The sequence below is a fragment of the Xenopus laevis genome, chromosome 4L (assembly GCF_017654675.1).
Source record: "Xenopus laevis strain J_2021 chromosome 4L, Xenopus_laevis_v10.1, whole genome shotgun sequence".
Lineage (NCBI taxonomy): Eukaryota > Metazoa > Chordata > Amphibia > Anura > Pipidae > Xenopus > Xenopus laevis.
In genome coordinates this window covers 41,029,851-41,045,603 of record NC_054377.1, presented here as the reverse complement: position 1 = coordinate 41,045,603, position 15,753 = coordinate 41,029,851, and the positions used below count along the sequence as shown (strand labels likewise).

Genomic DNA, 15,753 nt, shown 5'->3' with positions numbered 1-15,753 from the left:
CCTGAAGATCTTTGGAGAAAATGAGGATATCATCCAGGTAAACGACTACACATTGCCCCAACAAATCTCTGAAAACGTCATTTACAAACTCCTGGAAGACCGCAGGGGCATTACATAGACCAAATGGCATTACAAGGTACTCATAATGCCCGTCACGAGTATTGAAAGCGGTCTTCCATTCATCGCCCTCTCGGATCCGAATGAGGTTGTAGGCGCCCCGAAGATCAAGTTTGGTGAAGAGATTAGCGCCTCTCAACTGATCGAAAAGTTCAGAGATTAAGGGGAGAGGGTAACGGTTTTTGATAGTGATTTTATTCAGCCCTCTATAGTCGATGCAGGGCCGCAGACTGCCATCCTTTTTTTCGACAAAGAAAAAACCTGCTCCAGCAGGAGACGAAGAGGGACGAATGAACCCTCTCTGAAGATTCTCCTGAATGTAGGTTTTCATGGCTGCTGTTTCGGAAGGAGACAGAGGATAGGTGCGGCCACGAGGAGGCATGGATCCAGGCAGGAGTTCAACTGGGCAGTCGTAGGGTCGATGGGGAGGAAGAGTCTCAGCGGAGCCCTTATTGAAGACATCCAAAAAGGATTGATAAACAACTGGAAGAGAGGGCTTAGAAGACACAGAGGAAACTTTGACAATGGGCACAGCAGGTAAACAGTTCTGTTGGCAATGTGGACTCCAACGGGCAACTTGTGAAGAAGACCAATCAATGACTGGGTTATGGGTGCATAACCATGGAAGACCCAGAACAATAGGAGTAGAAGGGCAATCAATAAGAAGAAAGGACAGTCTCTCCAAATGTAGGGTGCCCACTTTGAGTGAAAGTTCCGAGGTGGTCTGTGAAATGATGGCAGAAGACAGAGGACGATCATCAATTGCCAGAGCTCGCAGAGGAATAGCCAGAGGAAGAAGAGGAACAGCATGTCGGCTGGCAAAAGTCTTGTCCATGAAATTCCCGGCAGCACCAGAATCTACGAAGGCTTGAACCGGGATCCTCCGGGAGCCAAACTGGATCTGTGCCGGAAGTAGGAAACGATGACCAGACGGTCGGGGAGAAGGACAAACTCCACCCAGGTAAGTCTCCCCAAACTTACCGAGGTATTGGCGTTTTCCAGGCTTTACAGGACACTCGAGGATGGAGTGAGCTTTGCCCCCGCAGTAGAGACATAATCCCGCCGCCTTTCTCCGGTACTTCTCCTGTTCGGAAAGACGGGCCCGTCCAATCTGCATCGATTCCTCAGCAGATGTAGTAGAGGAAGAAGCAGAAGCCGCAGGAGGTGGAGAGGGCGAGAAGTAAGCAGGATTGTTGAGCAGGGGTCTCTGGAAGCGGGGGGCCAGGATAGGCTGGAAACGAGGGTTCCTCTTAGAATGCTCACGGTCTAGCTCGACCTGGAACTCCCTCTGGCGAGTATCGACCTTCACGGCCAAGGCGACCAACTCTTCCCAACGGGGAGGAATTTCCCGGGATACGAGGTCGTTCTTTATTCTTATAGCCAGGCCGTTGTAGAAGGCAGCATGATAACCATCATTGTTCCACGACGTCTCCGCTACCAGGGTGCGAAACTCAATGGCATACTCCGGAACCGAGCGGGAGCCTTGCTGGAGCTGGAACAACCGAGCCGAAGAAGCTATGGCTCGTCCAGGAGCATCAAACACTGTCCGGAACTCATGGAGAAAGGTACAGGCATTATCGATCAGAGGGTCCTTCTTTTCCCAAAAGGGTGATGCCCATTCTAGGGCCTTTCCCTGCAGACGACAGATAACATAACCCACTTTGGCTCGCTCCGAGACAAACTGACCTGGCAGCAGGGCAAACTGGATCTCACATTGGATAATGAACCCTCTGCAAGCGTCAGGATCACCACTGTAGAGAGGAGGTGCGGGGATGCGAGGCTCGGAGACTTGGAGCGGGGTTGCAGGTACAGCGACTGGTGCCACGGGAGTCAAGGTAGACACTTTCTCCAGGACTGCGCCAATGGCCTGACCAAAGTGAGACTGGAGTACTTCATAAGAGTCAATTCGGGAGGCCAAAGCTCGAATGGTTTCACCAACATCAGGCGAAGCATGAGTCTCCTCCAAAGGGTCCATGGCCCAACTATACTGTAACGGGCCCGAAGGCGCAGTAATAGTGTAGACCAAAGAGGAGACCAAACCAAGTTCGAGGTACAAGAGGGTTTATCAAAAGAATCGTCAAGGTACAGGCAAATAGATCAGACCAGGCAGCAGACAACAGGAAACGTAATAACAGGCAAGAGTCGGTACACAAGAATCAAAAGCAGTATATCACACCCAGGAACAGACGAACAGGAACCTATAGTTGGGCAAGGACTGGAAGGGGAGAGAGGTTTAAGTAGTCTCTGAGTTTGGCGCCAAAGTTGACGCACTGGCGTCAGACGCTGACGCGCTTGCGTCAGACGCAGACGCCAGCGTCCCCACGCTGACGTCCTGACGCCGGCGCCCATTCTGACGCCGGCGTCCATTCCGTCGCCGGCGGCCAATCCGGGAGCAGGAAGACGATGACACCATGGAGCTGCGCCCATCAGGAACCATGCGGTGAGGCAGGGGGTCGCCATCTTGGACGCCATCTTTGGAAGGTGAGTTAGAATCCATTACAGTAAAAGGTTGAACTTGATTGATGTGTGTCTTTTTTCCAACTAGGTTGCTATGTTAAGTACACACAAACATGAATATTCAAGGGCCTTTCTAAGCTACTCGTCTTACTCAAATGTGTGTGTAAAAAAATCCCTCCTATAATGGTGGTAGAACTCCTTAATAACTTCAAATCCATATATATGTTATGATAGTGCTACATTATTCTATTTTTTAGAGAAATAATATGATAGCAAATAGACATTTGCTGAAGAAAGAATCATAAACACCCACATGCATATAAAGCACAGCACAATACACAATTATTATTAGCCAGTGGTCCTTGAATTTGAATTTACATTTCACTGCAAGTTGCCATTTTTCATTTCATGACTAAAAGAGGGAAATGGTGTTAACACTGGGATTTGTGGTTGCAGTGTGATGCTTGGCCCGTTACCCTAACGAACATGTAAGCATATCAATTGCTGTTTCTGTGGCATTGGATGCAATTAGATGTGTTTTGCTATGGTAACCTTGATGGGGCTGGATGGAATCTCAGGCTTATTAGAGCTCTACTTTGCTTGGTACTGTTAACCTAATAAAATGGATTCTGCAAGACAAATGACTCCCTGACAAAGTAGTTTATGAGATTCCTTCACTTTTTGCGACGGCACCAAGGGATAAATAGCAACATGACTTTCTCATTTTATAAACTTTCAGCTCCCCTTGTAAAAGTGAAGTTAATTAATGCTATGTTACCTTTATGACACAACTGGTTAAAGCTTCGATCTAATGCAATTTCACTCTGTAACACCCAGTCTTTTAGCCAGGGCAATATTATTCTTTCTGGAAGCACTTAGAAGATTGATAATAAATATATGTAGTTGACTATCCCACTAGTGTGTGACAATTAAATAATACTTATTGAGCTCTAAATGCATAGTACAGTGATTCTTATTGTTTTTCCATAAGCAGCCTGAATTAAGGTGCAAAATCAGCTTTGTGCTCCGAAGTTTGGCATCAAACCATACTGTATATCAAACTATGCTCAATTGTACAAAGGCATTTCACAATATTAAAGGGGAACGCCACAAAACCACAATTTGAAGCAACTTTGCAATATGCGTAAATTAAAAAATATGCAGACTTTTCATGATTTTTAATGGTTTGGAACAGTTCCCTAAGCATAGCCCCCTGCTCTTCTGCTGATCTTTCTGACTACTTTGCTAAGCTGGCTGACTACTGTTACTTTGTATCAACAGCAATCTGTCCTCAGCCTGCATCCTCCAAACCCCACAATTCCCTGCACATGTGATTTCAATAAGGAACGGAACATCATAGTGCAATGCATTGTGGGTTATGTAGTTCCTGCATGTTGTCTGTAAACTGTGGAGAATTTGTTACAATTTGTAACATAAGTGTTTTAGTCCTTCATTTCCTGCCAGGATTTCAGAAGAACTGTTAAACAGCTGGATTTCAGCATAGACATGGCATTTATTAATTTTTTTTGAAGAAACAAGTAACTGTGATGGGTATATTAGGGGTTTCTGTGTTATGTGGGCCTCTTTATCAAATTTTGGTTTGGAAGCCGGAGTTCCCCTTTAAGGTGGATCATGGAGTGTCAAGGGGACTAATTTTTGGGTACTGACTATTGATGTACGGCTACTAGGGTTGCCACCTTTTCTGTAAAAAAATACCGGCCTCCTGTATATTTATCTTTTTTTCCCCTATTAATAACATTGGGATCAACCACCATTTTTACCGGCCAGGCCAATAACCCTAGAAGCTACCACAAAAAGTCTTCAGGTTGCCAGCCGCCGGCATCTGGTGCCTAAATCTATAGAACCCTTTTGTGACATCCCAGCGGGTCCTGCCCATAAATAGAGGGGACCAAGCAGGCCCGGCTGGGTTTGGGTTGGGTGTGGGTTGAGGACAACTCCTATATAATGGCCAAGTCTAAGTAATTTTTCAATTGGTCTTCATTATTTTTTTTTTAATAATTTTAATTATTTACCTTCTTCTTGCCCAAATCAATTGATGTGGCTTTGTATCTCTGAATGGAAGATTTCAGTCTGTGAGGCTGCTCACCTATCAGGGCCAGAAGCCTAAACCTATAGGTTATGGCACAAGAGCGTAGCCCACAGCCTGTGATGAAAAAACCATAGAACTGCCAGAGCATGTTCTTGGGTATATAGTCTGTGGGAAACAATGGTGATTCCTGGATACTAATGTAATAACAGGAACAAAATTCCCAATCAGATGTTTGGTTGCCATTGGTTACTAAAGACTAAAAGCTAATTTTCCAAATGTTATTACATTATTGCCCAGTCCCCTAGTGATTTATTGAGGATACTCGTGGGAAAACTGTTTTCATTTTTGGTTCAAGCTTTCCTTTGATGTTTAATTTTGGATAGGGCCCACTATACTCTATAACAACATCAGAGATACATGAATATCTAGGAAAAGAAAATGTGTTCAACGCAAGTCTCACCCTAACTGACTGTTAAGCTGGGCTTTCAAGACAATCCTTCAGGGCAGTTACAGTGAGACTTGGGATGAACACTTTTTGGTTTTCTAGGCGCAGGTCATCCCCATATTTAAGAAACCAGTGCCTTAAAGTTAGTGTACTGCAATATAGCTTTTTGAAAATGAATCCACAACTGCATAAGTAAAAGGTTAATCTATTAAATTTAAGACAATGTAGCTCAGCACTAAGCGATTGTCTTATAAAATTCTAATTTGCTGTTATAAAATGATCAAATGGAGAATAGTTTGGCTTATCCATGTGAACATTTCATAACAACATGACCTCCTCCTGCCTTGCTTTCATTGATTTATTATCAGATCAGTCGTCTGGCTCAATCTATGTCGCCACCCTCTGGCCTCAGAGAAAGTTGTATTTTGCGTCATACATATACAGTTCCGAATAGCTTGGTGTGTAGTACAATATAAGTGTCATTTTTCTTATGCTGTCTATCTGCGCATAAAAGGGTCACAAGTACACTTGAATATAGTATACATTTCATTTGCTCTTTTAATAATAAAACTTTTGTGAACAAGCAAACCTCTAATAACCTCTGATAACCAATGAAATAATTGTTTTGTGCTAGCCATTGTAAAAAAAAAAAATCTGGCTAGACAAACATGCACCGGGGCAGTAACCCATAGCAACCAATCAGATTTTTTCTTTTATTAGCTGTTTTGGAATCAGTTGCATCTCTTTGCCTGTTGCATATGATGTTACAATTATAAGAATAAAGTTCTGCTCATACAGTATAACTAATAACAGATACAGTAATTGTTTGGGGATCTTTTACCAATAGCAGAGGAGCAAACATTCCCTGGGAATGGTACCTAGCCAACTAGAATTTGTATTGTTAAAAGACCAGTAACATAAAAAAATTTAAAAAAAAAATTGTTTCTAGATAACGAAAAAAAACCCACCAAGACACATTTAACTTTAAATTCGCAAAGTCTTTATTGAGAAATAATTAAGAGATTCTCCGCAGAAACAGCTACAGGGCGACGATCCATCATGTGACGCTCGATTTCTCCTCCCTGCCTTCTATAGGAGATAGCCAGGGAGGAGAAATTGAGCACCGCATGATGGATCGTCGCCCTGTCGTCGTTTCTGAAGAGGAGTGCAAGCGGAGAATCAGTGAGTTATTTCTTAATAAAGATTTTGCAACTTTAAAGTTAAAAGTGTCTTTGTGGTTTTTTTTTTTACAAAAATATTTTATGTTACTTGTCCTTTAAACAATGGGCACAGTGCCTCTCTGCATCAAGAGTATATATGCTAAGAAAAACAGTATGCTATGTATATTTAGAAATGTCTTCTGTGTATCTTTTGGCAAAAATACTTTTTTGGTGGATGGATCTTGTTGACTGTGGATTCCTTGTTTTCAACCTAGGTTGTACTTCCTACACGCGTTGGCCAAGTTTATGTTTATGATGCACCGAAATCAGAGCAACAGGATGAATATGATGTCCCCCGACACCTTGGCCCTTCAGGACCCCAGGAAATCTATGATGTTCCTTCGAGATGCTTAGTGAACAATTACAGCCCAGAGGTTGGATTTATTTTTCTATTTCAAGGATAAAAAACATTTCATTTATAAACATTGGGCAAATTTGCCCCCTGGGCAGTAATCCTTCGCAACCAATCAAATACTTGCAGCAGCTGGACAAAAAAAGCTAAGCACTGGTTGCCAGGGGTTAATGCCCATGGGCAAATTTGCCCAGTGTTTATAAATGAGTTCCACTGACTTGTTCATGGGAATCACTGGCATAGTTAATTAATTGCTCAGTTCTGGATTAAGAGATGTGTGGCTCCCACTTTTTATATTTCTCTCAATTATTAACCATTTATTTTCTTTGGCTGAACACTTTCTAGATGGTTTCTTTTGAAAGTAGTTGATTGACACATCTGATAATTGTAAAGGTTGAGTTTGACACAATATTTGTTTTTCTGCAGGTGTATGACATTCCTCCTATGGCTGTAAAAGGCCCGGTCAGCAGACAACAAACACAAGAGATTTATGATATCCCTCCTAGTGTTGAAAAAAACTTACACGACCAGCTTCAGTCTCACTTAATGGTAATTGTAATGCCATCCTGACTTTCATTGCCCATCTATTTTCAGTAATAGGACTTGCCATGGGGTAACATTCATTGCTAAAAAAATTATTTAGGGTTCAACGATTAGATCACAAGGCCAGGAATGCAGGTGGTGGGATCGAGGGCCACATTAACGAACCAAAGCGGTTCTCAATCATGCAGGAATTTTAAGACGGATATCGATTGCAGAAGCCCATTGGAGGGCCCCATATATTCTCCAACGAGCTGCCAACTTTGTCTGTCAGCAGCTTTTCTTGACCTGTGTATGGCCACCTTAACATTTCTTCTGACCAAGTGTGCACTTTTCAGAGCAGATTAAATTAGAAAAATGTTAAAAACTTGAAGATGCTTGAAAACTTGTGAAGCCTTTACATTTTTCAATAAACATAAAGCTTGTTCATTTATTTATTGAGGACTAACTGGTAACACTTTCTTTCTACAGATATATGATATCCCACCATCTGTCAGTAAAGATGTTCCAGATGGTCCTACAAGAGAGGAAACGTATGATTTCCCACCTGCTTTCTCAAGTCAGAAAATGCAAGGTCTACCACAAGCTACTACTCATGCTGTCCATGAACATGATCCAAATATCCCAGAAGAGATCTATGATATCCCACCTACTGCAATTAAAGGCAGTGATATCTCATTTTCCCAAGAGATCTATGATGTACCTCCCAGCCTTAGAAAGCCTGCAGGACAAACCTTCCTTCATGATGTTTATGATGTTCCAAGAGAGTTTCATTCAGGAAAATCAACCACTGAAATTGAAACAGATTATATATATGATGTACCTCCTCAGGTGGATAGGGAAATAAAAGCTGTTGATGAATCGGTGGGAAACTTTAAACGTCTCTCAGCTTCCAGTACTGGTAGTACGAGAAGTAACATCTCCACCTCTTCACTTGACACCATCCCAGTTAAAGAATCCGCTGTAATTTTACCCAAACCTGTCGGAAAAGAGCTGAACCTCGATTTAGAAGCTGCTATGGAACTGCTGGTCAAGTTACAACACGGTGTGAATAGTTCCGTTTCTTACTTAATGTCATTCTTAAATGGTCCCTGGAGGAGCGTGGAGCAGATGGAGGCCAACATTCAGAGCATTCAGTCTGCAGTGGAAGGAGTGAAATCTGCAATGAAGGAATTGCTCGAGTTTGCCAGAGGAGCAGTAGTAAACTCTGTCCAAGCTTCTGATAGGACTCTACACACCAAACTAAGTAAACAGCTACAGAAGATGGAAGAGGTTTACCAACAACTGATTAAATATAGCCAAGCTTTGGACAATTGCAACTGGTCCTTGGACATTCTGGCAACCAACAAACAAAGCACATCTGATGACCTGGAGAGATTTATTATGTATTCCAAGGGAATACCTGATGATGTGAAGCAGTTGGCTTCCTTCCTACATGGAAATGCCTCTTTACTGTTTAAAAGGGCCAAGCATCATCTTTCCCTGAGTGATTTGCAGGACAATAGCAATCACTTTTCTAATAACAACAATAACTTGTCAGTGGGACAAACAGGACACACAGAAAAAACTAGCATACAGTCAAGACCCCTGCCATCCCCTCCTAAGTTTATAGCCGAGGAGTCTCCTGAAGGACAGTATGAGAATAATGAGAGCGGTTGGATGGAAGATTATGACTATGTACATTTGCAGGTGAGTATACACAATACAATTCGCATCACTGAAAATCTGTTGTAAGTTGATAAATTTGGATAATCATCTTTAAAGATTTTAATTATTTGATTGCAATAGAGTCTACGAGAGAAGGCCATCCCTTAATGCTAAGCTTTTTGGATAACAGGTTTCAGGATAAAGGATCCCATGCCTGTATTGATATATTGTAATAAAACCTGCATACATCTGATGTGTACTGTACATTAGGCAAATATATGAGGCTGCCATCTTTACCGGTGGTGAAGTTGTTCTCAAACAGGAGTCTGGGTCGACCAGTTCAATAATCATGCTGAAATCGGTTTTCAATTTTGTGGCTCTTAAAAAAAATGTTCTGTGGTGTCACATTGGCAACTTGATTTACTTTCTAGACTTAAATCCATAGCAACTTATGCTTCCAAGGTCAAAGTCAAAAAAGCGGGGGGTATATTTTCCCTTTAAACTTGAAAGATTTGTATTATATATGATTATTTGCCAACTGTGGGACTGACTAAATCAAAGGCAGAACACCATTGATTCAACTTACTGTACATGTCTGTAGTGTTGCTAATGCTTCTGGTGAAGAATGGGTCTTTTTCCCAAAGAAGGACAAAGAAACAACTGTCATCCCACTCACAGTTTCATTCCTCCACTTCCCCTATAATGTCTATCCACTGCCATCTTATTGAAGCAAGAGATTTTCAGAGGAACAACTGCATCTTTCAAAAGCCCAGCCACAGACAGAAGGCTTGTTTAGGCTCTAGCTTTGATATAGGATATGGGGTTTGTCAGCTGTAAAAAGAAAGTATCTCTAGTAGAGAAGAAAATACATTTTATACGCTTATGGGTTGAGCAGAGGGTGGGAAACAGTTGGAGGATGTAGAAGTACCCCTTTAGGCTGGTGGTACACGTGAATATTCGGGGAGATTAGTAGCCCCGCGTCAAATCTCCTCTACTTCGGGTGACTAATCTCCCCCAAATGCCTTCCAGCCAGCAAGAATGTGAATCGCCAGCGGGATAGCATTTGGATCGCTTATTTTCCGTCTGAAGTTTCCTTGTAAGGCAACTTCGGAAAAACTAAACGATCCGAGTGCCACCCTGCTGTCAATTCACATTCTTGCTGGCAGGAAGGAGATTAGTCGCCCGAGGTAGAGGAGATTTGTCGCTGGGTGACTCCCCATCTGCCACCACCCTTAAACTGTAGTTTCCGTTCAACATGTACCTGCACATGCACCATAATGCATTATTTTGCTCTGAATGGGATATGGTAACTAAATTCAGTGCCATGTCTATTATATTTCTCTGTACTTCAAGGGGAACTAAACCCTAAAAATAAATATGACTAAAAATGCCATATTTTATACAGTATAATGAACTTATCGTACCAGCCTAAAGGTTCACCTTCTCAAAAGCAGCAATGATCCAGGACTTCAAACTTGTCACAGGGGGTCCCCATCTTGGAAAGTGTTTGTGCCATTCACATGCTCAGTGGGCTCTGAGCAGCTGTTGAGAAGCTAAGCTTAGGGGTCATCACTAATTATCAAGCAGAAAATTAGGTTGGTCTATAATATAAGGTGATGCTACAGGACTGATTATTTAATTCTGATACTAGTTGCACCGGTTTCTGTGCTGCCATGTAGTAATTATCTCTATTAATTACTAATCAGCCTTATATTGTGACATATTCTATGAGTACTGTATATTGTTAGCTCAGTAAGTGACAGCAGCACAGAGCATGTGCAGTGAATCAACAGAAAAGAAGATGGGGAGCTACTGGGGCATCTTTGGATGCACAGATCTTTACTGCTAAAGGGCTGTGGCTGCCTTGGGCTGGTACAAAAGCCCAAAACATAATGTACAACATTTTTAGTCTACTTCTTTAGTTAAGCTTTAGTTCTCCTTTAAATGCAGATAAGTATGTCATTTTTAGCATGCTGTAGTAATATCCTGAGCCAAGTTGTAATTGGTCTTCATTATTTAATTGTTTTGGCTATAGATACAGTACAGTGATACCAGTTAAACAATCTAGTCTCAAAATGAATCTGCTTGTAGGTTGCTCAGCACTACTGACCCAGCAGAATATAAAAGCAAATAATACAATAAACAGAAAGTAGAAAAATAAAATCAGTTGCAGATTGTAATACAGGTATGGAACCTGTTTGGGACCTGGGGTTTTCCGGATAACAGATCTTTCCAAAATTTGGATCTTTATACCTTAAGTCTACTAGACAATCATGTTGGTTGGTTTGGTTTCCAATAAGGTTTGAGTATATCTTAAGGTGGCCATTCACGAGCAGAAAATGCTGCTGATATCAGTCGTTTAGACCAATTTGACAGCTAATCTGCCCATGTATGGAGGCTTCCAATGGGTCTTTCCGATTGATATCTGGACACGCTATCGATCGGGAAGGTTTGATTTTTCTCCTGACCGACCCGTCAGAGCCCATTGTGCTCGTCGTAATCCGATTGTTCGGCCATAGGTCCGAATGTTCAGATTACCCCCGATATAGCCCTGCCGTTAGTGGTATATCGGGGAAAAGATCCGCTAGTTTGGCGGGGATCAAGTACAATGTACTAATTTATTACTACAGAGAAAAAGGAATTCATTTTTGAATTCAACATTTGATTGTTTGGATAAAATGGAGTCTATGGGAGTGGCCTTCCTGTCATTTGGAGCTTTCTGGATAACGGATCCCATACCTGTAATAGTAAAAAATCCTAGGGGGTGCAGAAAAGGAGAAGAAGAAAGAATGTTCTTAGAGTGGGGAGGGAAAGTCCTAAGAATATTAAGTAGAATTGATGAATGAATGAACATGCTTCAGACACATATGCCTCTTCTATTTTCAGTTGCTGCCACCTCAAATAGTACTAAAAGCAGTCACTCAGCCATCTATAAAACATTACAGAGGGAAGCCAACTCATAGGGGCTGATTTATCAAAAATCTAGTTGGGTTTTTCTCACAATTCGAGAAAAAAATGCAGTGAAAAAACACGAGTATGAATATACTCAAGAATATTCTTTGTAACCTCGAATAGTCACCATTTATTATTGAAAATGAATGACACAATGAGATTATCACTGACATGCAACCTTTTTTCCACGAAAAAACGCACAGGAATATTTTGTCGCGTTTCTTTCTTAAATAAGCTAGCATTTGAGAAAAAAAGTCGAAATACAGTATATGCCTGCCAATGAGTAACATTTATACATATAAAAAAGTGCTAATTTAGTATATATTTGTATATATATATATATATATATAAGGGGTAATTTATCAACGCAGGGGCAGTTTCATAACCCAATTATAACGGCTAAATGTGCCTTTAGTCAAAATATCTCTCGCTTGGGGGATAAGATTAGTATTATTCTAGGTCCTATTTTGTTTCCATGCATACAATTTATTTTGTAATGTCTGGCAATCAGAAGTGGCAGTCAGTGCTTGGCATGTGTATGAGCAGCTTAGTTCAAGTTAAATAACTGCTGATAAAACTGACCACAGTGTGAGTGAATATGAAACTAGATTGTAAGCTCCGCTGGGACAAGGACTGACGGGAATGATATAGAAAGTGCAGCAGAACGTTAGTGATTTATAAATAAAGCATAATCAGAATACTAGTGCTTTCTGCCGAAAGCAAAACACCAAATAAATTATTTCTAATCACAGCAGCGCCATCTAGTGACCACAGAGCATTAAATAAGTTTAAATCAAAAGGAATAAAAAGAGACAAAATCTTTACAGAATTTGGATCTACATACCTTAAGTCAACTAGAAAATCACTTAAACATTAAGAGGCACATTTATCAAGGGTCGAATTTCTAATTCATGTTCGAGTTTTTTTGTTTTTTTTTAAACTCCCATTAATTCGAAATCCAGCTAATCAAAATTTATTAATAAAATCAGATTTTTCCAACTCAGACAAATTTGAACAACCGAAAATACTTGAATGTCAGGAAGGCTGCAAACATCTCCAAATTGATCCTTGGACTTCTCCCATTGACTTAAACATCAATTCGGCAGGTTTTATGTGGCAAATAGTCAAATTAGAATTCTTAAAAGGGCCAGAGTAAGATAAATCTCGGAAATCTAATTCGAAATTTTAAAAAACTCAAATTGATTTCGGGTAACTTCCTAGTCAAATTTGACAGTTTTGACCATAAAAAATGGGGAATTCTAATTTTCAATTTCACCCTTAATAAATCTGAACCTAAATAAACCCAATAGGCTGGTGGTTCCTGTAAGGATTAAATATATCTTAGTTTGCATCAAGTACAAGGCACTGTTCTATTATTGCAGAGAAAAAGAAAATCATTTTTTGGATTCTTTCAATAAAATGGAAAGTCCATTCCATAATTCTGAGCTTACTGTAGAACATGTTTCTGGATAACGGATCCCACAGTGGTTTCTAATAGTGATGAGCAATATTTTTCATCAGCTATGGCCAGCATCAGTGGTAGCGTCTATTAAAAAGATTATTAGGTGACAAGTAATGAAGACTTTGCGAAATAGTAAAATCTTTAACTACCTAAGAATAAAATGTCGTGAACCTGATGAATGGAAAAACAGTATACAGTTTCTTGTGTATTCTGACTCTTGCCATTTTCGAAGACTGATTTCAAAATAGAAGCGCTCGCTTAGCTCAGTTTTTGTGTTGTGTTAAATATAATTCAATAATGTGTTCCTTTTAGGGAAAGGAGGAATTTGAAAAGACACAGAAGGAATTACTAGAAAAGGGAAATATAATAAAGCAAGGAAAAGGTCATCTAGAGCAGCAACAGGTAAATGTTTCCATGTATATCTGTCTGCCTTGCTGACAGCTTTCACCAACATATTCTCCCCAATACATTTACATATTGTATTAGAAACAACAGTAAATGTAGGCATTTCTCTTTTATATAAATACATTCTGAAAAAACATTAAGGTGACCCTTTTGCATGCAGAAAGAATCAGCAGGATGGAGAGGGACAAGGCACTGAGTTGAGATTCACGAGAAGTCAAGAGAAGTAAAGCATGTTTGAAAGCAACCCTTGACTCCAAGGGGGTTATTTACTAATCCTCAAATTTATCTGATCAGGGTTTTTATTGCAAAAACTTGTGGAGAAAAAAAACTAGAATTTTTCGAGATTTATCATACCCTGATGCTGCAAAAAGCCAGAATCCAAAAATCCGCCATCATAGACCTGTTATAGTCATGTACTGTATAAAATCAATGAGAGATGCCCTCTTCCCAATTTGAAGATACAGTCCTATGAAAAAAAATAACAGTGGTATGGCTTTCATTTCCCAGGAACATCTGAGTACTGGGGTGTTTTCTGAACAAAGATTTTTATTTTTTTTCTACCAATTTGATTTATTGTTTTACTAATACTGTACATAAGGCAAAATCTGGGATGAGAGTTTGGTCGATCTTTTTTGGTTTAAATTATGAGATAAATTTTGATTTTAGTAAATAACCCCCTAAGACACTGCTGTTTTGAACCTTGTCAAAAGATAACTATTTTTGGGGGCAGTGTCAGTGAAAACTGAACTATTTTCGGGGGCAGTGTGAGTGAAAAATATAATCTTACTGCAAATATATAAGGTGCTCCAGTGCATTAACTGAGCATTTGCCAGTGATCAGCCTTTAACAGTTGAATTAATGAAAGCAAATATCGAATTGGTTGTCACAGTTTGCACTGGAACGCTTGTACTATAATAGTAACTCAATCTTAACACTGATGGTAATGTCCATGAATTTTTACCCTTACTTTAGTGTAATGACACACGGCGGGATTTCAGTAGTATAAGCAATGGTGACTGGCCCTAACATAAGCAGCACATCTTAACCATACAGGTATTAGGACATTTACAAGACCATCCATGTGCATGTGCCCTTAAAACTTTGTATAACTGCATTTGTTCTCCTATTGTCTGTTGATCAGGGCTCCATTTAGTATGTTGGTGTTCAGCTATATATGTTTCTGTGAAACTTTATAAAACCGTACTGTGTTTCTTTTCTTTATTTAGCTAAAACAGTTTGAACGTCTACAGGAGGAGGTCGCACGACCCATTGAGAGTGACCTTTCAAACTGGACGCCTCCTCAGCACTACAGCCAGGTTCGGAGTGCACTTGGCAATTCAGATCGACAGTTGCTTCTTTTCTATCAAGAGCAATGTGAAGCCAATGTGACCACCCTCACCAATGCCATCGATGCCTTTTACAGTTCCATCAGTAGCAACCAGCCTCCCAAAATTTTTGTGGCTCACAGCAAGTTTGTCATCCTTAGTGCACACAAGCTGGTCTTTATTGGAGACACCTTGTCACGCCAAGCCAAAGCTCAGGACATACGAAACAAAGTCACTCACCACAGTAACATACTATGTGACAAGCTCAAGGAGATCGTTCTCACCACCAAGACAGCTGCACTTCAATACCCATCTCCCGCAGCAGCCAAGGATATGGTTGATAGAGTCAAAGACCTAAATAGCAGTACCCAACAGTTTCGAATGGTTCTTGGTCAGCTAGCTGCGATGTGAATGAACACTGGCATAGTTATTTAGACACTCGGCATGCCTGAAGCTAATATGGAATTAAAGAAGTTAGCTCAGTGAGCTCGCTGTGGCTGCCATGTATTGTTTGATTCTTCACATTAAAAAAAAACAAAAAATAAACACATAGAGAGACTTACCAGGCTGGAGATGAAAGCTTAATTAGAAAATACACAAAAGGAAATTTCCTCAAGGAATGTTGGACTAACATTCGGTATCAATGTATATATTGGGAAATCTTTGTTAGTTAATTCTACAGTATGGACTCATAAAAGGCCAGAACCTATGATTTTTTTCTTTTTAAAGACTATGCTCATCAGGTGTTTAACCTTCAATGCCAATATGGTGTCAACACTGA

General features: G+C 40.5%; 1 protein-coding gene across 4 annotated transcripts in view; it reads left to right on the top strand.

The window, feature by feature from the left end:
* Window positions 1-15,753, top strand: part of bcar1.L (BCAR1, Cas family scaffold protein L homeolog) — an 80,441-nt gene that overhangs the window by 64,001 nt on the left and 687 nt on the right. For 2 of the 4 annotated variants that reach the window (XM_018256557.2, XM_041589215.1), the window contains 5 exons: window positions 6,505-6,663; window positions 7,068-7,190; window positions 7,653-8,870; window positions 13,555-13,644; window positions 14,874-15,753. The exon at window positions 14,874-15,753 is cut by the window's right edge and continues 687 nt beyond it. In XM_018256557.2, coding sequence (XP_018112046.1) covers window positions 6,505-6,663; window positions 7,068-7,190; window positions 7,653-8,870; window positions 13,555-13,644; window positions 14,874-15,383 — 2,100 coding nt within the window. In that variant the 3' untranslated portion in view covers window positions 15,384-15,753. 4 annotated transcript variants of the gene reach the window in all.